The following is a 26035-nucleotide window of genomic DNA, read 5'->3' on the forward strand; positions in this document are numbered from 1 at the left end:
CAACGAAGAAAAAGGACTCCATATGGGAAATGTATCATATGGTCTGACGAGTTGAAATTCGAGAGCTACGGGACAAAAAGGAAAGAAGTGGAGTGTCGTGTAAATCGCCGAACCGCTTCAGCATCCGAAATATTCAGTGAGCCGTTAAACAGGGTGTCGGCTCAATAACGCTTCATGGTTGTTTTTCTGTGAAAGGGGTTGTGAATTTAATAAAAGTCGATAGAGCAACGACCGGGGGATGCTATCCATAACAACGCCTTAAATAACACGTTCAACTATTTTTAATTGTACAGTTAACAAACAAATAAAAAATTATGTCTGGCATAAAGATAACAGTGCAAAAAGAACATTCAGGCTCGCGTCGATATTATGCTAGAGGGATGTTTAACATATTGAGTGGCGGACAAATAAATGGATAAGGTTAGTTAAACTTTTAGGATTCTTCTTACAAAAACTGGTTGGCGTATGCTAATCTTCATTAACATTTTGAATATATATTTTATGCACCGTTTTAACTACCATATTTCATTAAAATTTCTAACTCCTTTCTTGTCAGATATATTGAAACACGAATAATTTTTTTACAAATATAAATTCGATTAAACTTTCCTAGTAGGAGAGAGCAAGTGTCAGAAGAAGTTGTAAATAAACGCGTTTACAATGTTATGTTTTATAACAGTAAAATAATAAAAATTACAGTTACTGGAATTAGTAATTATTAGACAGTCGATTTTATGCATTTATGACAAAAATCAGTAGGTGTGATTTGAAACACTAAAAACATTAGAAAAATTTAAAAAATACTGTTATATTAGTTTCAACCTGTTAAACATATTAAGAAAGAAAATAAATTTCTATTTCACCCTGGTTTGTTGCAATTCAGGTAGAGAAGTTTTATTTTGCATAAAGATCCGCTGTACTAAATAGATCAGAACCTTGATCCATTGTGCAATAATATTCTAGGACTAAAAGATTTCGAAGTTTTCAATATACATCTCCGTATCGACTGATTGATGATAACATGACCACACCAATACGTAGCAAACGGTGAAAACAAAGACAAATAAAAATTAATGAAAGAAGAAATGATCCCTGTTTTCTCAACAATGACCCAGCCATATCTGATAATTGTATTTATCAAGAGAAGCCTGCTTTAAGATTGGGTGAAAAATTTATCAGTTAACCATTGTGTGTCATGATTCACGTAAAAAAGTAATGCATCATTTCGTGTTTTGCTTGAACGACTGCAATGAGAACAAAATATATTCTAATAACAATTTCAAAATAGGCGGAAGTGATACAGTGATATAGTTTGTGATATAGTGGTGCAACAAAAATTGATTTGGACGTTTACCACTACAACTGTGCAATACTTTTGTGTAATACGTTTGTGCTAATTTTCACAAATAATTGTTCAGGAAAGTATTGTAACTCCAAATCGAAAGAGCACGCACGTGGAATTCTTTTAATGCAATTGCGTCAATAATTTCAAGCTTTGCATATTTATTGTTCAACTCCCGCCAGAGAAGATCATTGTAAAAAGGTATGTAAAAACATTTATGATTATATATATAAAATGTTAACAAAACAATGACACTTAAAGTGAAGATATTAATTGCTCCGTATTTTATCAAATCAATTAATCAGTTTTTTTACATTTTGTAATAATTTCTCCTGAAAAGCGAAAGATGCTGCAATTTGTCAGAAACAATATGACGGAATTGCAACGGAATCCATGGCAGCGGAAAACTCAAGTTTAAATTAATTTTAATAGAATTATGTAGGATAGAATTAATTTAAGGAAATTCTTCGTAAGTTCGTTCGTTATAAATGTGCACATTTTTTAGATCACAATGTTACATCAACATTTTGGATGTTCAGAATGAAAATCAGAGAATTTAAAATTACCGGGGTAAAGCAACCAAAGGATTTCAAGTTACCGCAAAATTACCAAAAAAAAATTTTTTAAAGGTGAATGAAAGCAAAGAATTTAAAATTGGCGAGAAATTGCAAATGGTGGTGCTTCGTTTATTCGAACATGAAGGACATGATGGTTTCAATAACCGTGCATTTAGTTCATATAGTTCGAGCTCGCCAATTCCCCTCTCTAACTATATACGTATAACCTTTACGTGTTAGTTACGATGAGTTTGTACATCTAGAACTGGACATGGCCTTGTTTTGTTAAATAGAGTACAAATAGACGTTGTTTTCAGGCGTTGTTTGCAAACAAATTATTAGAACTATAGTGTCCTAACAATATTTTCAATGTGATAATATTGCCTCCAAGCGTCACCAAATTTAAATTTGTGAAAACAAACTAATACTTTGGACATTTACTGTATAACTGTGTACAATTAAACAAATTTTTGTCCGACACTATTTGCTCTGTTTTGAGGTGGCAGTATAATTAGTTTGTTCGTAGGTGAACGCATGACGGAAATAGGAAGATTAACTTCATTTCTTCAAAATGGAAACACATAATTTCTTGGGATCGATAATAAGATGTTCCATTTTTTTTAAAGAGTGCAGTTGCATTTCTCCATTTTACCAATTTCGCTTATAGAAACGATAGCATAATAGAGAAAGAAATGAGATACGGTTAAAATTTCTCTCTTTTAAGTAACAATATATAAAAGAAAATAGGAAATTAATTTCTTCTTGAGAGAATACTTTAAAATTTGTCTTCGGTCCGAATTAATTTAGTAAAAAAACCAAAGTGAAAATCGTCTCCCGAAATCTCGTTTGAAATAAACGCGTTGTTTTAACAGATTCGCGGAGTTTCAAATTCGCTATCTCATTACTTAAGGATTAAAGTTATAGCTTCTTTCAATTAATTTCTCAAGTTTGTCATGCAATTCTGAAATTTCCGACTGTAGAGCACCTGCGTTATACGTAAGAACTCTATGAGGAAAAACAGGTTTTATCCTAACGGGCTCCGACTATTATACTTACGGCAAAGTAAGTTCCCCAAAAAAAAAAAAATGTATTTCAAGGAAATCTGCTTACGTAAATGGGATTATTGGTAAAAGTTTCCCGGGATAATATCGAATAATTACACAAAGCGACACTCAAATTACCAAGAGAAAAATGTAAGGAGATTTATTTATCCTTGAGTCTTACGCTTTTCGAAAACTTTTTCCCGAGAGAGGAGAACCATTTTTACAAAGAAATGTTCATGAGCAGCGTGCTGAGGTGTACGGAAAAATTCGATGAAAAGAAATTTGTCGGATCTAATACGAGGTCGCAAATTACTATAATAAACCGGCTGTAAAACTTTGTTGATCACGGTGCAATTGACAAATAATTTGAATTTGTTGGAGATGGAATTCTGCCGAGTTCAAAACAATTATTCGTTCGTCTTACTTAAATTCAAGAGACTGTTCTCGCTAAATAGCGTGAGAAGAAAGCATGCAAAATACTTTCACCGTGATTACATAAGCGGCACACGTGCAGCGTGCATGATCGAATTTGTATTTTTCTACTGGACGGTTGTATATGTGTATAAAAGCTGTTGTTTCGTAATGATACTTTAGAACACAAACGAGTTGTTCACGCCAATGTTCGAGTGCATATTGTAATTCGTTTTTTCGTAGTTATTTTCCTTTTTAAGTATACAAAATGTGCAATTGTAATCGTTAGACTAGCGGGTCTCGATGCAAAAGAAAAGCGTTCGGCATCATTTGCAAGAAGAAGCGAAATAGAAATGTCTTCCTTTCTTTAATAATTTTGTAAGTTCTAAACAATATACAGACGGTTTTTAAATTCTTTTAATCTGTTCACTGTTTTGATTTTACGCATAAAACAAACAAATTTTGGTGATAAATATTACTAGGTCCGTGGTAATTGCCGATTCTCACAAATTTGTGCTACTGATTTTTTGTACATCTTGTAGAGAGTATTAATAATTGTAGTAATAATTGCTTTCAATTTACTCTAGTTTTGAAGACATACAAAGAAATAAGAAACGTTTCAGCATCTGAGAGTATTTTCTCGCCAAAAGATTTCTATTGGGAGATAATAACAGAAAATAATAATAATAACTCAATAATAATGATAATAATATCTCTATCGGGATATAATTTTTCTATTGCAAAAATGAAAACTTTCCGAGGACTAAGAAATGAGAAATTTCGCTGATTCTGTCTCCTATAGCCAGAAATACGAGTGAAACGCAGCAGTGCCACATCTCTGGCGCAATATTTAAAGGACACTCGCGTTTCGTTAATCGGAACGTTCCGAAATTGAAAATAGTCCGCAACGAGAGGGTTTGAGATGATTCCTCGGCTTGGCCGCGTTGAATAAACGAAATAACATATAGAAAGGATAACCTCTGGAGCAAATAAACGGAAAGTAGGACGAACATTGGGGAACTACTGTTCCACTGAAGCAGCTCTTGAAAGAGGGTCTTCAAAAACGCTCCTTTATCAGGGAACCTCGAATCCGTGGAAACGGAAGGTATGAGGAGCTCGTTGAAAATTAAAGTTATATGTAAATTAAAAATCCGGCGCCGGCTTCCGGGCACCTCGATGATCATACGTTAGTGTGTGCGTGCGTGTGTGTGTGGGTGAGTGCGTGGCAAAGTCGATACTTGATGCAGGCCTTAATAGAGCAGAACCTTCGTCGGCCATATGTTACCAGAAGCCCCTTTTGTGTGAGCAAAATGCGCGCTTCTTATCTTCTTGAAGGATACCCCCTTCAACGGTAAGAATTCTGTGTGCATTCAGACGCCACGATGTCGTTAAACCAACAATACGTAATAACATACTATAGTCACATAGTCGATAGAGGAAGGTGAGATGATAGGAATCGAAGTGTTCCAATCGAAAATTGAAATCAGGACACGGGAAATTAACCGTGTCGACAGGAACTTGGTAAACAATCAATGGTGATCAATGTACGAGCACCTTAATCTGCGATAAAATTATGTTTACACGTAAGGATGCTCGACACATGAAGCTAAGATGATAAAGATAAAAGTATCAATGAAAGAGATAAGCAATGTGTTAAATACAATTCAAGTTTAAAAATTACCACGTTGCAATAATCATAAAAAAGAAAAAGCAGGACTTCGAGATTTCGTGGAAACTTTCTTTCTGGAATTCAAGACTGTGCAATTATCAGTGAGTCTACAGAATAAAACCGAAGGTCTTCAGATTTAAAGCTTGGAACCGAGCTTACACTTAACCCTTTGCACTCCCATGTCGAGGCCGAGGCGACATTTAACAAGCGTTTACAAACTTCCGGAATGCAAAGGGTTAAGACTTAAACCTTGGGAATCCTGAGATCCGATGGTCGAAATGTTTTTTATCTCGCGTGCGCGAGATCACAGAATTCTTTGAAACTGGCAAGTTTCGTCGGGGGTTGATGCGACGGGGCGGCGGCAACCGCGTCGGTGAATCCGGAGAAATGTTAGCGGAGGGTGAAAAAAACCGTTCGCGGAAGTTCCAAGAGATTCGTTTCATGCGAGCCATACTTTTCCGATAGTGCGCCGTTGCATCCGACTGCTTCGATGTCGAACTTGTAGTTACGCCGTTTCTCGCAGTTCAGAACTCGCAGCGCTCTCAGCTCCGCGATTCCTTTCTCTTTTAAAACAATGTCGAAGGGTGCATCGCCGTGATGTTTGTTGGCGATACGGAAGGAGCAGACTTTCGCGCCCAAAGCTCGTATCTGTGGCGTGACCTCGACCAGAGTTTCGTTTTCCTTCACCAGACCGTGGTATCCGCTCTCGAGGCTATCCAAATCCAATCGTGGCACTGGAAACACACGTAACAATGTTTAAGCATCAGGAAATATTAACTGAACCGTTATTACAAAGACCATACACACCGGCATGGATATAGAATTTATGCAACAGAAAAATGATCTACGTCGATTGCAAGAGATAGGGGTTGAATGAAAATGCATTCCTTCTTTCAGGAATTTCAATAAATTGCACGAAACGCAACAATATTATTAACCCTTTGCACTCGAGTGGTGACTCTGAAGCACCACTAGAAACTGTTGTGGCATTATTTCAAAGAAATTACAAAAAATATTACGAAATATTTGTTGCATTACAAAATTTGTATTTAATAGATTACTAAACGTTTAAATAATATATGTAGAAATCGGATCAGTTTCATATAAATAAAATTAAAATATTGTAAGACTGAAGAAAAATTTAGTTTTGGATTGAAAATAGCGTACCTATTTTAACTACCAAATGAAACATTCTTTCCGGCCTAGAATATTTCCCTTCTATATATTTACTTTTATGTTATACATACGAAAATGGTACAATTTACTCGTGCAATACTGAATGTTTAGTAATTTATTAAATACAAATAAATTTAAGAATGTAAAAAATATGTTGAATAATGATACAGCAATTTTTAGCGGCGCCTTACACTCGCCATTCGAGTGCTAAGGGTTAATTTCGTCTAATATTAGGGGTACCCATAAGTAATCAATTATTTGCAAAGAATTTGTTTTGCCTTTAGTTTTGCACCGATCGTTGAAGATGAAACACGTATTCTTTTACAGTTTTCGGAAAAGCAGCCTGTGTTCAAAATATTCTAAAAAGTATAATTTTTTTACAACCCTGTAATAACATGGCGGCGTCCGTACCTTCCGAGGATCATATTCGTCGTTGCATACTTTTTCATTTTCATGCGGTATTTAATGCAACGGTAACAACAAAGATAATTTGCGATGTTTATGGAGATGTATTGAAGGTCGACAAGTGTCAACGTTGGTTCGGAAGGTTTGCTGTTGGTGATTATGATCTCTCTGACAGGCTTCGAAGAATTTGATAATGACACCCTAAAATCTCTAGTGGAAGCTGATCCAAAATTAAGTATACAAGAATTATCGAGAATATTGCGCCCTCTAACTATCATCTTTTCAGATCTCTGGTGCATTATTTAAGAAATAAAACATTCATTTCTGTAGAAGTTGTAAGGAGGCTCCTTGAGTCATATTTTGCTTGACGAATCCTGGATTTCTATAAGAGGGGGATTGATAATGATGAAGTCCTTGATAATGATGGAGATTATATAATAAATTAAGAAATAAAAACTTGAATTTACTACAAAGTTTGTTTTAGATTTCGAAATAATTGATTACTTATGGGCCCCCCTAATACTTAGTATTTTAGTTTTCTTCGTAAATGCATGAAAATGCAATTCTAAGAGACGATGAAAATGGTCCTGGGAGTGGCATTGACAGAAATGAATCTGTAGTGACTATAGTGAATTTTTAATATTCCATTCGTTGAATATAAACGCTACATATTTGCAACAAGAGAGGACATTCGTTAGTAGAAGGCAGTCTAGACGGACACTAATGAGGTTGGGTGATCCATTTAGCTGATAAATGTCCAACAGAAAAATTGCTTGTGCATTTTTCAAACGCAGCATACCCCTTCCTCTGAAACCCTGGTTTCACGGTAGTTGATAGCTTCGAGTACCCTAAGATCTGAGGACGCAGGCAAAGACCTTGATACCGCAATAAATAGCTACACTGCGGATTGTTATGTAAAATTAAAGTTGTCTGTTTCGCAAGACGCAGGAGCTAGCATTTATTTATTTTCTTAACAATTCTGCAGAGTTGAAATCTATGGAACACTGTTTGTATATTCTTGAAATATTTTTATTCTAATGATTACACTCTGCCGCCGTTTTGTGCAATTGTTTGTTTCCTATGGACGCGTCGCAATAACTAACATTTTTATCGACTGATAGCATACTTCGCATGTTACGTATAAATAAAAGGAGAACTGGAGAAAGAACTACAACTTCTGCATACATCTAACAAATGCATAAAATCCGCAGTCTAATTATGAGCTTGATTGCTCGCTAAGGCAATTGAGGAGCCCTTTACTTTCACAAAGAAAAAAAAAAGGAAACATAATAGAATGCTTAATTTAACACAATTCTTCGGATCAAGGTGGCTTCACTACAGACGATGTCGTCTTAATTAGATATTAGTTCGTTCGTTTCCAGCACGATTAAAATGGCAAACATTCAAGTTGAAGAACAATAAATACCGAAAGTTGCGACGACAATATCTTGCACGAGTATTTCTTATTTACTTGGAAATAAGAGAGCGCTGTAACGTGGTAAATTGTTGTCGAGGAACACCGCCGGGTATAACATGACCTTTTCACTGAGCAACAAGAAATTTAGAAAAGAATCCACCTACTTATTAATGAACAGCAAACAAGCAGAAATAACAGATCTCTTGGAAACGGAACGGATAACGTTTGCAATAAAGAGCTATTGACAGAAGCTCGAGATGGATATTTTTCAACGAAGAAAACGACAGCCTTTAATAATGCTTAGCAATAATATAAACGAACGAATGATAACGTGAATTTATCATCAGTAGACTGCGGATCTTTATACAAAATAAAAACTTTAATCAAGCACCGAGTAAAATTGAAATAGCAATTACGTAAAGAATATTCAAATAAAACAATAATGAAAATCATTATTATAAAGTACATCCTGTACGTCAACACGTTGTATACACCATTGTATTATTATTATTACTGCGCACCTTTTGTATCGCTTTTACATTATTTATTGCCTACGTTCAATGTATTCAATGTTTAAAACTTTCGAAATTAATTTTAAACGCAATTTCATCGTGAAAATACATTTTTGTTACGTACGCGTTTTATATCGTTTCACAATCTCGGTTTTCCTCTTCCAAATGCGTCTTTGTAGTTTTTAATTTGGTCGAATACTCGTTTTATTTCAAGCAAATACGAAAAATTAAACAAGAGCCTCTAATAAAAGTGCAGTACAGTCTTGATCTAAGCTGCCTCGGTCGCCACTGCATTATAGTGACAACTATATCGGTGTGAACCACTACCAATCCAATCGCAAAACTTCCTTATTTTTCATTATTTTTTTATGGGACTTTCGCCAACTTATTTATGGCATTTTTCTGGTTAAAATTACAATAAACACGATATAATTTGAACTGTATTTAGTGGTTTAATTGACGATATGTAGTGCGTAGTCCATTTCTACGTTCGGCGCGGTCAGAAGAAAATAGTAGCCCTACACGATATATGTCGCAGCACGGACCCGAGGATTGGGCTTAGATCAAGACTTCACTGTATAGGTAAAAAAGAAACTACTTAATTTGCAGCACGAACGTCTTTCTCGCACGGAAGAACAGGTCAGAGGTGTTCGTTTTTATCAATCTGACGCTGCACAGTTTTTAACTTGAAAGAAGAGAAACTTCTCGGTAACTTGAAAAATCAAAAAATGTGTATAGAAGAGGAAAAATGAGAGAAGATAAAATTGCGTATAAAATATGAGCAGCAGCCCGCTACATGCTTCCGTTATTTAATTAGCGTTCCTTGCACTATGGAAAGTCAAGAATATTGGATTTGTATTTGAAGAACAGTATCTCAGAAGTTTTTGCCAAGCACACTATTCTCTTCCCGCGTTGAATGGCGGACTGTCTAAAAGTTAGATAAGAGGAGGATCTGCGTTACGTCTGAGCCACGATAAAATTAACGTTTGTGCATCAAAAAACTAATTTGTCCCAGCACATTCTATCTTATTACTCTCCGAACTTCGTCTTCCAATAAGTTTTCTTCGAAGAAGTGGCATTAATTAAACGATACTCCAATTCCATCATCACATAGCGAAATTTATTTAGAAAAAGTTATTTAGAAAATGTTGACGTAGAAATTTCGGATCTGAGATTTTCCTAAATAAATGAGCCGTTTATTTTGAAAGTGGTCTAAGTCCATTTGTCAATTATTTTTTGTTGCCCGTAATTGCGTGTACAACTTCAAGTTAGCTGTCATAAACAACATTTGCGGTTAAATATATTGAAAGTATATACAATAATTTTGGACACATAAGCATTCGCAGTTAGTTCAATAATTAAAACCATCACTTTGAAAGTGGCCTAAGTCCAATCCATCATTGATAATGTCCGAAGGACATTAAAAAACACATATTATTCACTTAATAATTGCTACTATTTTAATAGGAACTGTAAATTTAACTCTTTTAGATACACTTAAGCAGTATGACACATTGGTATCCTATACGTATATTTTTAATTTTATTGAAACACAAACCCTTAAATATCTCAATTTAAGTATAAGTGGACTCAGGCCACTTTCAAAATAAACTGCTCAAATGTATAAAAACAGAAGCGAAACAGCTATTTGTTTCCACTGCCAGAAGTTTTGTTATCGCAAACTGTAATACTGATCGCATATCTGTGATCGGGAACAAGTGGCAAATATACGTGTACGACATGAGTGCAAAAGTTCCGACAGATTCTCGATAAATGGCGTGATTGACATTGTTATGTGGCAGCAGGATATGTGCAATCTCGTTGAAATGCTCGCGTCTTCGATGCAGAGCGAGTTGTCATTTTCAACAGAAGTTTTGAACAGAACTTCAACGAATAATGTCGTGTTCCAATAAAATTTGAAAACGAACAACGGTAGACACCGAAAACCAAGTTTTAAATGTAAGTTCCCTCTTATATTCAACCGGTTTAAAAAATCCGTTTTAAAAACTGCTATTTAAATAATGTTAAGATTGTTCCAAGCCAATTGTAATAAAGCTAATCTTCCCGAATGAGGATCTTCCTAATGTTCATGTTTAAAACAGCAAATACAAATTGAACAACAAGTTATTTTACGTTTTTTGATATCATGATAGAAAAATTCTAAATGAAATAAAAATGTATATTTTGCGTTATTTTCATATAGAGTATATTTTATCTTGTTATATTTTTTAAATTCCATGTATACTAAATAAATTGAGAAACTTGAACCTCCTACGTCGAGTGTGACGCGATATTTTTAAATTACCCGTTTAAATATGCAGTACATCACTTTATAATATTAATTTTTTCCTAGTTGAATGAGCAGCATACATGTATGGAGTTATTTTCAATCCGCAAAAAAAAATTATTTAAAATCAGTATCATTCAAGGAACTGTCTTTATTTTAAATGAAACCTTTAAAATGGCAGGGTTTTGTTGAAAGAAAAACATTGAAAAAGAATTCAGAGTGGAAAAATATTCAAAATAAAACCGTGCTGTACGGGTTCTGCAAAAGTATCGCAGACACAATAAAACACATTTGCAACGTGTTTGGAGAGGCAGCCTATGTAGATTCCGAGCCGCGAAAGACAGTCTGCCAAATTTAAACGTGGCAATTTTGACCTCGACGATAAACCTCGCTTTGGGTGGCCCCCTGCCACTGATGACGATATTGTGCACAATGTACTGAATGCAAATCCGCGAGTTTCCGCAGAAGCGGTTGCTGAGAAGTTGAACTAGATCAATTGCTAATGAGAGAATCTTTGACCTAGACCAAAATTGTGCATCCTCGTGCCACACGTATTGAACGCGGCACAAAAAGAACACCTATACTTTAATAGAAAATATCGAATTGCATTCTGGAATTTTTACTGGAATTTTCTGTCTTGAAAATGCCACGTGCTTGATAACAGATCGCGAAACTGCAAACGCGCTTATCACGAAACGACATTTTCCAAGTTCGCAGACATATCTTAGAAGCGAATCATCCAATTTATTTCCGACTTGGCAGACATCGTCCGTGGACGTCTCTTTATCGTTTGAACTGGCACTAACAAGTCGATACACGTCAAATTTGATTAGGTCCAGCTGAAAACAAGTCAAAGGGTTCTTGTTAAAATTGTACGCTTCTGTTGCTCCCATTCCTGTATTTTCCAGTTTAAACGACAGTCAAAAAGAAGTCTACGAGTTCTGTGAAAATTGTGCATTCGAGGAACTTAAATCCAAATCATCAAGGAACTGCATACAACGTTCTCCTAAAATGCGCTACAGTAAAACCGTAGGAATAACTTTTTCTAGTGTCATTTGTAACGCGCGAAAAAATTCCTACATGTTCTTCAAAAAAGTGGTCAAACATTCGACAAAGTATGAAATTGGTAGGTTGACCAATCTCGTTTAAAAAAATTCAGAAACACGACACGAATCAGCAACACGCGAAGCAGAGAGTTAAAAGTCGAAGCATTTTTATTTGGCGTACAATTGATTCGTGGCTCTTAATATTAATCGACTGTAAAATCTTGAATTAAAGATGCAGCATAGAAAATGGTGGGCATTATTTTTGAGAATTTAGGTTGTTCGCAAACTGACAGGAAAACGAAGGTACGAATTAACCTGTACAGTTGATAATTCCGATGAAAGCTGGAAAGTGGCTACGATAAAAGAACATGTGTCATAAACGAACGTGGGAACTATCGCGTGTATAGGTGGCCAGCCTGTATTAAAGATTGGATTGCACTCTCGGAAGGTGATGCTGCCTGTGCGGTGGAATGGTGCCGGGAACCTTTTACTGTAGCTCGTCTCGCGGTGGTGAGATAATTAATTCGCTGAAGTACTATCAGTTCGAGAAACTAAGCGAAGAAATTCAAGAAAAACGTTCGGCTCTGGCGCCTGGCAAGGGTGTTATCCTTCATCATGACACTCGCAGACCGCACACTTCCATGTAGATACAAAATAAACTTGGCGAATTGAATTGGACCATTCTGATGCACCCCGTAGTCACCGTTTGTTTGATTATTTTCTGTTCACGCGTTACAAAACCGTGCGAACTTTTATATGCCTGAAACACTTTTATATGCTCAACATGCCTATTAGCAGGGCCCGCTCTAGCGGTTACGACGCCCCGGGCAAAAAAAAAAAACAAATTGCCGCCCCTTTTTAAGCACCGCGCTGAACAGAATGACCTTTTTTTTTTATTTTTTTTTTTTAGCAAAATTGTCTGGCAAGGGTAGTCAGACATTCTCTATTAACTGAATATTTAAAACATCAATATTTTTCTCACACTTGCAGCCAAAGCCAAAATGGCGCCCCGGGCAAATGCCCGGGTTGTCCCCCCCCCTAGAGCGGGCCCTGCTATTAGCGGGCAGGGACGCCAGATGAGGGGAGGGAGCACGCATGGAGGGGAATACAGTTACCCTCTCTCTCTCTCTCTGCCAGTACCGGAGTATGCACGACAGAGATGGAACGCGTCACGTGACCGTTCGCAGCGGAAGCGTGGGGGAACAGCGCGGTAGAAAGGGAAATTAGAGTGGGGGAAACAGTCTTAATGATTTAGCGGAGTGGGGGGTAGGCCGTAGCACAACCGTAGCTTGCTACGTAGACAATGCGTGTGACAAATGCACGCAGCCTTACCCGCAGGGGCGTGGCTTCGCCGTTCTGTGTATGCCCAGGGCAAGAAAATCGTTGCCCGTACGGGCAGGCGCTGATCAGCTCTGCTCTAAAGTATTTTCTGCAGCCAGTATTGTTTCCTAAGCGATCTACGTCGATTAATCGTGCTCTAAATTGTACATTGAAGTCTACTCTCTGAAAGGCTTTCGATCATGGAAACCTATAATTATTTTCCTCTTCTTTGCGTAGTTTCAGCCAATTGTCTTTTTACAATTGTACATGCGATTTTATAACCATGACATAGTCTGCAAATATAATGGCATTTTGAGAAACTTTTATTTGCAGTATAAATTATAGTCTTCAGCAGCTTGCGAATCCTTGAATACGATTATGCTAATACTTTCTACAAACTTGAATGTCCTTGAATACTATAGGAATATCTGGATTCTTTTTGTAATTATTCTAGATATTGCAAGAATGTGTGTAAATGATTTATGATAATTGAAAGAAAGTTTATCAATAAACCGAGTGATACAAGGTTTCCCTTGAAATTACTTGCTTTACAAATACTTTTTACACTATCTGTATGTTACGCTTTGTGAAATCAAACACTGCGGTGTGTTATTCAATGACACAGCTTGCCCACGTACTACTCGGAACGATAAAAGTATTAGTTGATAGAACAGAATTTTAAAACGTAGCATTCGTATCAGAAACAATTAATTTGTACAGGTAATTTGCCTCAACAATTCAGGAGAGGAACGTAATTAATATATTTCTCAGCTCACGAATACCAGCAAATATCCATTTAATTATTATGTTTTAATATTTACATATTGAAAACATTGGTTTTACGCTTGCATTACCAATAAAAGATACTGTATTGAATATTTTCGTAAAAGTGAAAATAAATTTCAACCCATGGTACGTTGATTTTTACATGTATTTTCATGTTTTTTTGAAATGTTTCTATTATAAAGTTCATCGTGTATAGTTTCTCCATCGTTCTCTGTAACATAGTCATACTAACATAAATATCCCCGCACTTGTTTATTTTTGAAGTAATCTGTTCAGTTATTTTATCTTCGAGAAAAACAGTTTTCACTTTGCAAGTACAGCTTTATAAAAAGCATGTGAAGTATTGCTTGAATAATTAACAAAATTAAGTAATCTTTCGGTGTTGCGCAGACGGTGCTCGGGTTTCCATGAAAATTTCTTTGAATAATTTAATCTTTGTACAAAATAAAAACTGCTAGGTCATTTGTAAGAAGCAGAAATTCTTTCCATATTTTCAACCCGTGAAGATAGTGGAATGAGATACAATCTAAAATAGTGTAATGATATCTTGAAACTTTTCTAAAAAGTTCTCACGTTTCAAGTTTTGTTCAAAAATCGTAGCTAGACATTACACGATGTAAATAAATAGGCGAAACAGAAATCTGTGTCAGTTCGCTACAAACCACTGCCAAATAATCGGTAACCAATTCAACACGAGCATCGTCGTCATCGTTTCAAGAAAAACGAAACGACGGTCCGGGTGCGAAACATTATTTTCGTCCACGCACTTCGTGATGTCATCGTTACGCAAGTTTTAAAACTGCATGACTGTACCGAACAAGTATCACGAGCACAAATTGCGTTGCTCTCGATCAGGTAGAAAAGAATAAGAAGACACCGATTGATCTCATTAATAATAGTTGCGTCACTTCCAAGGCATAAAATCGGTCGAGATTTTTCCAACGGGACGAAAATATCTACGCGATGTGACACAATTTCGCAACTTAATCTCGCGGCGTTTTCTTTTCGGTGAAGTTGTTCGAAAAAGAAACAAAGATCTACAGAAATAGACCGGAAAACTTCCCGGAAACTGGAGAACCTCGAGAACCAACCGACGCTAGATGTAATAATTAAACTTTCAGGACGCTTCAGACAAAACTTCGCGGACCGTTTTAATCACCGTGCGAACGCCAACGAAAACTGCGAGTGTTCATTATTCCTACCTTATTAGATTCAGAATAAGATTAATAAATTCACCGCGTTCGCTCGGGGCTGGATCCTGGCGACAGCGATTACTGTTCGATCAACAGAAACAATCTCGTTGATAGAAATTTCCTCGTTGTTCAGCGCAATCTAATTAAAAATCTAATTAAATTTTAGAAACTCGATTAAGCCTGAAATTTCTTCGTTTTTTTTTAATCAGCCTCCGTCCGAGAATATAATCCACTTTCGTCTTTGCTTCTGCATTATATTATTCGGATTAATAATTATCGTTACATTGAAAAATGTATCGATACCCTGTTAATAATTATTCATTGAATTTTCGCCATCTGCAATGCGGATTATTTCCAACTCAACGCCCATACACAGGTTATTATTCGTTTTCGCGTTTCGTGATTTATGAGAAAATTTAATTACGTCTGACCCGATTCCTATATTTTCAGGAATTAATTCAGCCATGAAGTTATGCTTATACGTTTTGTTACACCCATCGACACCTTCTGTTTTCGTTGCGCGAGAGATAAAAAGTGATGAGAACCACGTGGCGTTAGGCAGCCGAAGAAAATGTTGAATATTCAGTACTCGAGTTTATTAACTTTCGAAGGACAAAGCGGCGTCCCACCGAATAATGCGAGGGCTTAACGTACGGTAACATGTAGAAAGAGAAACAAGAATTTACAAAGAACGGCCAGGATTTCTTTCGTTTGTGAACTGCACCATTTTTAAAGGATATTTACAAAGGTAAACGTTGTGAATGAAGGACTTATGTAATTACTGTAGATAATCCGCACTTGTTAATGCTTAATTAGCATAAACGCACAATCATGCGATTTGATCTTTTATTAAAATGGCAGTAACACAATTTGTTTACATAAGTAATATTACTGCTTCACTTCATGATGCTCCAGCAATAATACATTATTTTTAAATGGCCTGTGTGTTGCGGATTTTAAATAATTAATTACGTTCTTACATTGTTATTTATTCGTTTGCGAAAGTAAAAGTAACCGTGTATCACAAAATGATACTATTGTAACTCTTTCCCATTTCTGTCTTTAAAGAAAAAAATTATACAACAAATAATTGAGATAAAAACAATTTATTCGATAGAGATTATTCTGAAACTGTATTTCGCAGGATTCTGTCACTGGCGCTTTTACTATTCGACATAAACCCTCCTAAATTCTGTTATTTATCGTAAGAAGTATAAACATATATGTATATCGAAATAAATTGATGCAATAATAATGTTAATACTCTCAAGAGAAATATTTCACGTGTAATCCTCTCGTTGACGCGCACGTTCTACACAGTTAATGTACAAATCTTGAATCCTCCATTTTACCATAGTTTATAAATAAAGGATCATCAACCGAAATTTTTATATTAAACTTTACAACTATATTATATTATATTATTTTGCAAACGACATTTAAAATGGTTCGTCCGACAGTTCGTTATCTATTGTTGTCAACCAACTGAATATTACTGCAAAATTTACGTTTTTATAGACCAATTTATGAGAACATCAATTAGAGAAGTGTGATTAGCCGAAGAGTAAAATAAAAAGTTTATACAGCTTTATCGACAACCGACATTCTATTATAACTCGCGCATTCGAATTCGCTAAAAACACTGCGAACACGCAGGTTTTAATACAAAACTTCAAGGCAATCATGACTTCCGCCGAACAAATGAAATAATATCTCAGTCGACCGGATTCCACCAATTCATGTACACTCGCTTTTTACTCTCAACAAAAGGTCACATTCTCCATAAAATATTCAGCGTTACGTCAAACGGATTTACTTACTGCTATTCATATTATTCAGCTGTGACTTAAAGGCTGCGATAACAATAACTGTTTTTTAATGACTACGTTGATTTGTGGAAAACCACATTTTCACAGACAAATGCGAGGAAACAAAAATTGAACTAAAATTGTATATTTTTGCTAGTACATTCAACAAATTCAATAAATGACAGAAATTATACATTGTCGATGGGCGGATTTTTATGCAAAGTAAAATAATGTATGTCCCAAATGTCTGGTCTATAATTGTCGTAGTACTTCGCTGTCTTTTTCTACGTTCAGCAGTGGATCAAAGAATACTATCTTCTAGCCGATAATTGTCTGTAGCCAGACCCATGCTTTGGACAATTATCGAGTAGACATTGTACAGTTTTATTCCGATATAAGTCGATTGCTCGGGACCTACTTTCATCTTATTTCGGACGAAGAAGAAGAAGCGGGTATAGCGATCTTCTTATTTGGAAATAAGAAAACAGAAATATATTTTCAAACTCTTTAAATGTGTTTACTGTTTTGCACTCGATCTGCTCATTTTTGCTATAAATGCATAAAATCGTTCAATTAACGTTGTAAATACGTTACCATTTTGTCCACCGGAAGCCTATTAATAATATTATTATAATATTCTTTTGAACAATAATCCTAAAAGAAATGATTAAAATACGTTACTGAAAGTGACTTTTGGATGACAATTTAGATTACAATTGCTGTTAAAAAATTTATTGGGATATCCTGTGAATCACAGGTTTCCAAAGACTATTAAATAGTTGCGATTGGTAATGCATTATGACGTATTCAACCAAGCTTTCTACGATTTTGATGCGCCACGAATGCATAAAAGCCTGCAGAGTTCTAACGTGTTGCAAAAAGTGCATTGGGTCGTCAGTTATCGTTTCGTAAGGGCGCATATTTTCAGTTAATCACGGCTGATTGGATTGGTTTCGATTGGACTATATCGATTTTCTTTGCAGTACATGCAGACAGATGTATATGTATGCATGTACATCGGACGAAATAGTTCGACTACGTCGATGCTGATTTGTTATCGATTAGATTTCTGCGAGTCTTCGGCTGCAAACGCCGGAGAACATACCAACATGAAGCATGCTATTACTTCATTAGCCATAAAAAATTCCGAAATAAATGCTCACATTGAGATTATCTGGTTTCAATAAAAGCAAATAAAAATATATGAATAAAAGATCCCATAAAGATTTCGACAAAACCATTTAAATTAAAATAAACTGTGTTCGAACAATAATTTACCCGGATATTTTGATAAATGTCACCAGCTCGAATCATTTATTAATAACTACATAACGGATCTCTGTGCATTTACGGATTTTAATTCTTCGTTTAAAATGAATGGCGTTTCTTTGTTTCTACCATAAGGAATTTTATTATCTGCTTATCACGGGCTTATTTGCTAATAGATTCTTTCTCCTTATCTCGACCATCGTGAAACCTGTGAAAATGGAAATTTACATGAAGATCCACCGGTTCCGGTGATAACGCGGGCACAATGGTATCGGGCCACATTTATTCGCTTTTGTTTCTCGCCGAGGCGACACTGCAGGAAAATCTGATTATCCTTTAACCATTACGTGTTCAAAAAAAAAAAGCTTAGCACCAACTCGTTCGTTAAAGTACGATTTCACGAACGTTGACCTAACGGTTAAAACAGCTCGAATTACTTGGACTGCGAATTGATTACGAGTTCATCTCGCGTCTATTGATTTAAGAAATGCGCTTGAACTTTTCAGATCTTCTGATTACGTAAATGGAATATTACATTACTCGGAATTCTTATCAAACTGTAATCTCGTTCCTGCCCCAACGTGGAAGAACTTTCAATCGGTTTTTGGTAAGTTGAACACCGCAATATTAAACATTCTTCGATCGAGAGTACGGCTCTCTTAATAAGAGTAATTTCGTACCGGCCTCAGGTATTCCTGTCGAAACCTCCCAAGTGTTTTTAATCATCGAAGGTATTATATCTAGTCCGCGAGTTTTATGAAAATGAGTGATATATAAAACAGCAAAAACTTCAGTTTTCCCGAGCTTATTAAAATTAATGGAATGAGAAATGGATTTTTGTTTATGTGGCTACGATTAGGATTAACTTTAAAGAAATTTTTAATTTTGCATAACAATCCACTACTTGTATCAACTCATTGGTCAATAATATAATACAAATATTTTAACGAATATCTTCCACCAGCAAGTCCATAATTCTCGACAAGGATAATATTCGAATAGTCACGAATATTTCGTACAATTCAGAGTCGAAGCAATAAACCTGTACGGAAATGAGTTTGAACAAACAATCGGATTTCAGATAGCTTTATTATATAGTCCTACTTCGTAGGAATATGGTGGATGATGAAGAAATTACTAGTTTCGTTCACGTTGCAGCCAGCAAACAGCTCTAGATTAATACAAACTGCACGGTGTACGCTTTACGGCCAGGTTTCAACTGATGAGGCGTAATCATTTTAATTATTTCCTTGTAGTCTAATCATCGTTTGACCAATTACTTGGCAAAGTTAAGGGGCTACATGCCCTTCATACAATGGATAAATGAATCTGTCAAAAATTTGTATATTGTGCTAGTGCACAGAACACTTCCTCATGCACCTAAGGGAAACATAATTACTGGCAAGAATAGCATATCAGACACAGCCGCGAAAAACCAAAAAGTTGAAGCAACTTTGCAATGCAATTAAACGAAAGTGTAAAAATGTAAAAATGTCTGGCACCACAAGTGGCGTTTTGCAGAAATCACTTTGGTAAAATGGTTGCCACGTCCTTCCGGTTTGGGACGTTCCGCTCAATTTTTCAGCAAATACTACTTAAACATCACAGAATAAGATGTACATATCGATTTTTTAAAGAATCATAATTTTACATGTAAAAAAAACTTCTTGAATTGACCTTATTTTCCAACGACAAACGGTGTTACGCAGAAATGACTTTGGTAAAATGGCTGCCACGTTCTTTCAGTTTGGGACGTTCCGCTCAATTTTTCAGCAAATACTACTTAAACATCACAGAATGAGATGTACATATTGATTTTTTAAAGAATCATAACTTTACCTGTAAAAAAAACTTCTTGAATTGACCTTATTTTCCAACGACAAACGGTGTTACGCAGAAATGAGTTTGGTAAAATGGCTGCCACGTTCTTTCAGTTTGGGACGTTCCGCTCAATTTTCCAACAAATACTACTTAAACATCACACAATGAGATGTACATATTGACTTAAAAAGAACATAATTTTGTATATCAAAAAAATGTATGAATTTCTCTCTGTTTCCAAGCGTTCGAGGGTACGGAAAATGATAACTACAAAGTAAGGATACAAATTGCCCTAATCGGATATCTACCTTTCAGGTGAGAAACGCACGAACTCTGCGGTGTTTGTCACGGTTGCACTGACGTCAAAATTGACGGACACAGCTCGTGCAACTGCAACCGTTATGCGTTACAGATTGCGGTCGAACAGGCGTTTTTTTGTACCAGGTGTTACGATGGATGCTGCATGTGCATATACGTTTACGTGCACGTAAACATAGGTATGATTACTATAAACAACACCTGAACGTTTCTCAGTTATAGATGTTGAAATCAAGGCCCATGCCATATACATGATTATTATGCCGAGTCGAGAACCATGTCGAGGAACAAAAGCGTATAATAGAAAAACATGCTCGATTCCATTGTTTCTATCAGCAGACTGTTGAAATTTATGCAAATTCGTGTGTTTAACCAGAAAAGAGGAATTAAATCCTCAAAGAATTTGTTTGCTCTGCTTCCGATAAATTAACGATAAAATGGAATTAGGTTAAGTAACGCTTTTAGCACTAATAACCCAACATGCTTCAAATTTAAAATGGCGATAAACAACACTATTTATTATACAAATCAATAATCATCTAGCATTGTAATTAAATATCTGTTTCGTTATGCGAACTCCCATGTTTCCTTGTTGTAGTTCGGATAATCAAGGTTCTACTGTATGTTAATATAAAACAAAAAAAAATATTAGAAAATATTTCAAAATATTTTATTGAAATGTTATAAATATTTTCAAATATTCATGCGTTGAGACGCGCAACGTTTCAGTCTACTGATCAGTACGAACGTGATCTAATTGTAAGCTTGACATCTGCCATCAATATTTATAAAAACGTACAATGAATTGTTATTCGAACGTACACGCAATGCATTGTTGAACGCGCGTTTCGATGAGTAATAAACCGATAGTAGCAGATAGTATGAACTCATTTGACGATAGAAATACCGAGCGACTAGAACAAATTCGATCACAATTTTCTCAAATTACAACAGTACGCTCACCGAAATATGATTTACCGATAATTACCCACCGAAGCAACTTTATGATTTCAGTAATCATCAAATTAAACACCGGAAACGGACCGTTTAGACGGCCGCCGACTGGCCGTCTTTGTTCGAAAAATTGGACTTACGGTGAATTCTTTTGTAAGCAGGAACAGTGAAAAAGTGTTTGAATATTTTCTGCTAAATTTTCTCCGTCAATTAGGGAAATAATAACGTAACATTAAGCCAACATGCGCGGTGTTTCACCTGAAAAATTATTTGAATTTTCCTGTTCAAAGAACGAACACGCTGCGCAGAATATTCTTGTTCCGAGACTCTTTTTTTTCAGCGTAGTTTCGCATAGTTACAAGTGAAAAAAATATTTGCTTGGCCTAAATGAGATGGCTGGTATAATTAATTGGAGATGCAGGAACACGTAGCACAACGCAACAGAAGCGGCAAATAAATATTAATAAAATCCTTTGCAGAATTTTCAAATTATTTTACCAGGAACTTTTGATATATAAATACTAAATATTTTGCATAAACGTTCTCAACGCAATGGTAAATCTATTGCCATACAGAAGCATATACTGTTACATGGAATACTACTATTTCCGATCAAAATTCAGTTTACAATCGATATACATTTACATCCGGCGCGCAAGTATCGAATAGTTACGAACATTACTTAATGTCCGCATAATCAAGTGTAATATAATTAAGAAGCGCTATGAAATTACATTTTATTGTGCAGCGTTGGAACTATTGATTCTCTATTACACCAATTAGCGAAGGTGTGGTATTGAATTATAGCGACGAATCTGTGCAGTAAAATGAATTCCACGTTAAATCTATCAGCGGCGTGCGTCAGCAGAATTTTGTAAATAGTTCATCAAAAACTGTGTAACTATTCGTTTCGTTCGACGCGCGGGTCTAAAATTCATAATTACGTAAACTTAATTATAGGATTATACGGTGGATCCATTTCCAAAATGAAACCGTCTCATTTTTCCCTGCGAGCCAAACTGTGCAATCAACTTTTCTCTTCGTGAGCACCAAAGATAATTTTCGAACAGTACAAATTAGTTGTTGTAAATATTATTTTTCAAATGTATCGACGGTTATGCGTTACGTTTTGATTAATAATTTAATAATCGAGTCTGATACTGATTTCATGCGATGGAACAATTATTTAGATTTTGAACAATTGATCTTCCAGATGATTGGAACTTTAACCCTCCCCATATGTTATGCCGGGGTCATTCATGACCCGATCGCGGTGGGGATAAGCACGACCGTCAATATGTACAATCTTTATCCGATATAAGACGACGCTTGTTTTTTCGAAATAAGAAACTTGCTATCCCCGCTTCCTCTTCTTCTTCTTCATCCGAAATACGACGAAAGCCGGTCCCGAGCCATCGCCTTATATCGGAGGGAAACTGTATTGAAATATCGGCGTGTGTTTGAAATGACTTCGGCATAAGCCTAGAACTCGCAGGAGTCCGAGGGCTAACTAGCACACAACTGACAATATATTTCATGCGAAAACTTCGACATAGTGTTAAGTGACCGCTGCGTTATTTGACAGAATAACGTGATATACAAACACGATAGTTGTCTGCTCTACTCCAAATAAACATATTGTAAGCCTGAAATAACAGGAGTCTAGTGAACAGGTATTACAACTATCATAGTAATCCCTTTTCTTTTTTAAGATAAGCTGAACTTCATTAATATTGAATTTCTGTCGTATAGAATTTTCACAATTTCGTGCATGACATTAATAAACATTATATTTGAATACTATATTGTAATGTACCATTAATATATTATTATTAATACTATATTATATTTGAATACTACTTTAGATGGGACTTGATTCATTCTTTTTATTATTTTCATTCAAAATGATTTTCGGCATCGCTTCCTTTCCACGTCGTCATTATGATAAGTATTTACTTTGGACGTAAAATTTGTAAAAGAACTGACTTGTGAAGATGCACGGGAGATAAGAGAGGAACGGTTAACCCTTTATGTTCCGAGGGTTCTTTAAAGTACCACTTTCATTAAAATGCTGCCGCCAACCAGATATGCTTACGTTTATATACCTAAGTTAATTTAAAGTACCGTTACGTGCATTTCTAACGAATGCGAAATATATTTACGCTTAGCATATGTGTCGTCCAAGTCTTGAAACACTGCGAAAAGAACGGTCATTAAAAGTAAAAATATCAATTCAGGTCACGAGGAATTCGCGAGAAAGTTGAAACAATGGTTTTCACTACACATGATTGAAAGAGTTTCATATAATTTTCGGATTGTATTTGTTCACCTTCAAAATTTGCTTTTCAGTTTTCTGGGCCTGGAAGCCTCGCATTTTTCTGGAAAATGTGAATAAACAACTATAGCTGCAGCATATCGATGCATTTGCCGCAGTGAGTATTACTACATCGCCGGTGGGTCAAAGATGACCCGTTGCGCGATACTGATAACACATCAACATGTAAGGGACTCAATTACTTGTCCTACATTAATTATACTTGTTTTTAAAGCATAATGAATGCTTAAAAAAGAGATATATAACATATATATATATATATATATATATATATATATATATATATATTAACAGATTTTAATAAAAAAAATGTAATATCTCTTCTTTGATATTGGTTATACTTTGAAAATAAGTATATGTAGGCACAGTAATTGGTACACTTACCCTAATGTTTTCAAAGTGTCTTTGAATTTCTGTAATTTTATTTCTGCATCAATCATTTTAAGTATTGCATTCCCTTATAAAAATCAGCATTTTTATCTCGATAAATTCATCAGCTGCCAATTATCCTATTTACAGAACATTTTATTATTTGGGATATATGACGGGAGAGATGAGAATTTGTTGGAAAATATGGTCAACTATGACGGACAGTTATTAATCGATGAGGATTGTTATTTTACTAATTTTTGGTTCGTACATTTAACTAATTGACAACACGTCCATTAATCTTAGTGTATCCTACGAACTAAAAAAAAAGTATAAATTATAAACATTTCAGACCACCCAAAGTTTTTTTTTTAATGTCCAACCTGTTTGGCGAATAATTTTTTAATTGTCGTAACGTAGCCTTTTTGCAAGACGCGTTAGAATTTTCTTCAAAAATACATTCCTGATTTTGTGTCAATTAGAAATCGCAGTATTCGAAGAATTTGTTGAAACACGTATAACACATTTACAAGGACCATATTTTTCAGAAGATTTATTTTCGCTTGTCGATGCAGTGGTTGGCAACAGTAAAAATGGTGAAACTCGTAAATAATTCACGCATCATATATCACCAGTGATCTAGTATATAGGTACAGATCACAAGTGTCGCGTACTTTTCATCGATCATTGATTAAATACTTCATCGAATTTTACATCAATTTTAATTATCGTCCGCAATTCCGAGCAATGTAATTATACTTTTTATCGTTCTCCTGATCGGACAATAATTAAAAATACACACGATACGCCGATCATAATGTGTACAGTCGTATCCATATTCTGTGATTGTTTCCTCTATGTATATGTTCAATCACTCGAGAAACAGACAGCGTATTAATTGATCGGAATGCCCGATTTCACAGCCTCCCATATTTATTATTTACCGAACATGAAATGTAAACAAATTTATCTTCTTACGGCGGAGGTTATTGTTTATATTTGTAAATAACGTGTAAAAATATCGAAATTGTGTATCTGTTTTTGTTTCGAATTAATTATTCCCGAAAAATATTTAATCAGTATATTACAACACAATTCATTGAAAATCGTGCCATTTTTACATTGCAACTTACTGCAACTTATTGATTACGACTTACTGTACTGCAATTATTATTTACCATAAATAAACGTAACATTAAAGTTACAACAATTTTTTCCTTGGACTCACAAACAATAATTATAATCATTTGTTAGCATTCGTGGATGGAGTCGTAATAAAAATCTGTGGAAATACGACAACTGAAAAAATAAATTTTACACAAACATGAATCTTCTAAAACTATGTAACCAGAAATTTCTGATAAACAAATAGAAACTGTTTCAAGTACCGTAAACGATAAAAGATTTCCTATAAAAATGCGTATCGACATTTATTAATACTGAAAAATAATATTATCCACGCAGAATGAAAATATTTGATTATCACAACAAAATATTGCCAGGTAAAAAAATGGCGAACATAATAGGTACTTTTCATAGTATAGAAGAACTTCGCGAGGCGTGCCTAATATCGCGAAAAGCCAGTTAACCCAGTGTTAGAGAAAACCGAGCCGAGTCTAATTGATGTCTGCTTCAAACTTTGTTATCGCGAGGAAGCGTGACTATCTACTGTCATAAGCAGTGATAGTGATACATCATCGGTGTTCCTATCACGAAATTTCTTTGCGGTGTTCATGACACATTGACCGATTCGAGTGCAATACAAACACATCTCGGTGCACCTATTGGGACTAGTCAATGAATTCGCCATAACAGTTTCGATGACTGCAGGTGCTCCCGAAAGTACAATTCCACCTGTGAGTTATCCGTTCGAGCAGCTCTGCACAGGAAAACGAAGCGGGATTCGAGGACGGTGGCGAGAAGGATTCGATATCGATGATTTTTCAAAAATTAGAAGACCGTGCGAGCGGAACAGGTAAATGTAGGACATGAGAAAA

At 35.5% G+C, this 26035-nt stretch overlaps 1 protein-coding gene and 1 long non-coding RNA gene across 2 annotated transcripts in view; one reads left to right on the plus strand and one right to left on the minus strand.

The window, feature by feature from the left end:
* The window catches only part of Cals (calsyntenin 1), a 32407-nt gene that overhangs the window by 6088 nt on the left and 284 nt on the right, over positions 1-26035 (minus strand). The window contains exon 2 of the mRNA XM_076795934.1: positions 5477-5756. Coding sequence (XP_076652049.1) covers positions 5477-5756 — 280 coding nt within the window. The remainder of the gene's footprint in view (positions 1-5476; positions 5757-26035) is intronic.
* LOC143358661 (uncharacterized) lies at positions 22743-24680 on the plus strand. Its single transcript, XR_013082984.1, has 4 exons — positions 22743-23007; positions 23684-23721; positions 24189-24301; positions 24587-24680. It is a non-coding gene; the product is annotated as an uncharacterized LOC143358661 (long non-coding RNA).

The sequence above is a fragment of the Halictus rubicundus genome, chromosome 1 (assembly GCF_050948215.1).
Source record: "Halictus rubicundus isolate RS-2024b chromosome 1, iyHalRubi1_principal, whole genome shotgun sequence".
In the NCBI taxonomy this organism is placed as follows: Eukaryota; Metazoa; Arthropoda; class Insecta; order Hymenoptera; family Halictidae; genus Halictus; species Halictus rubicundus.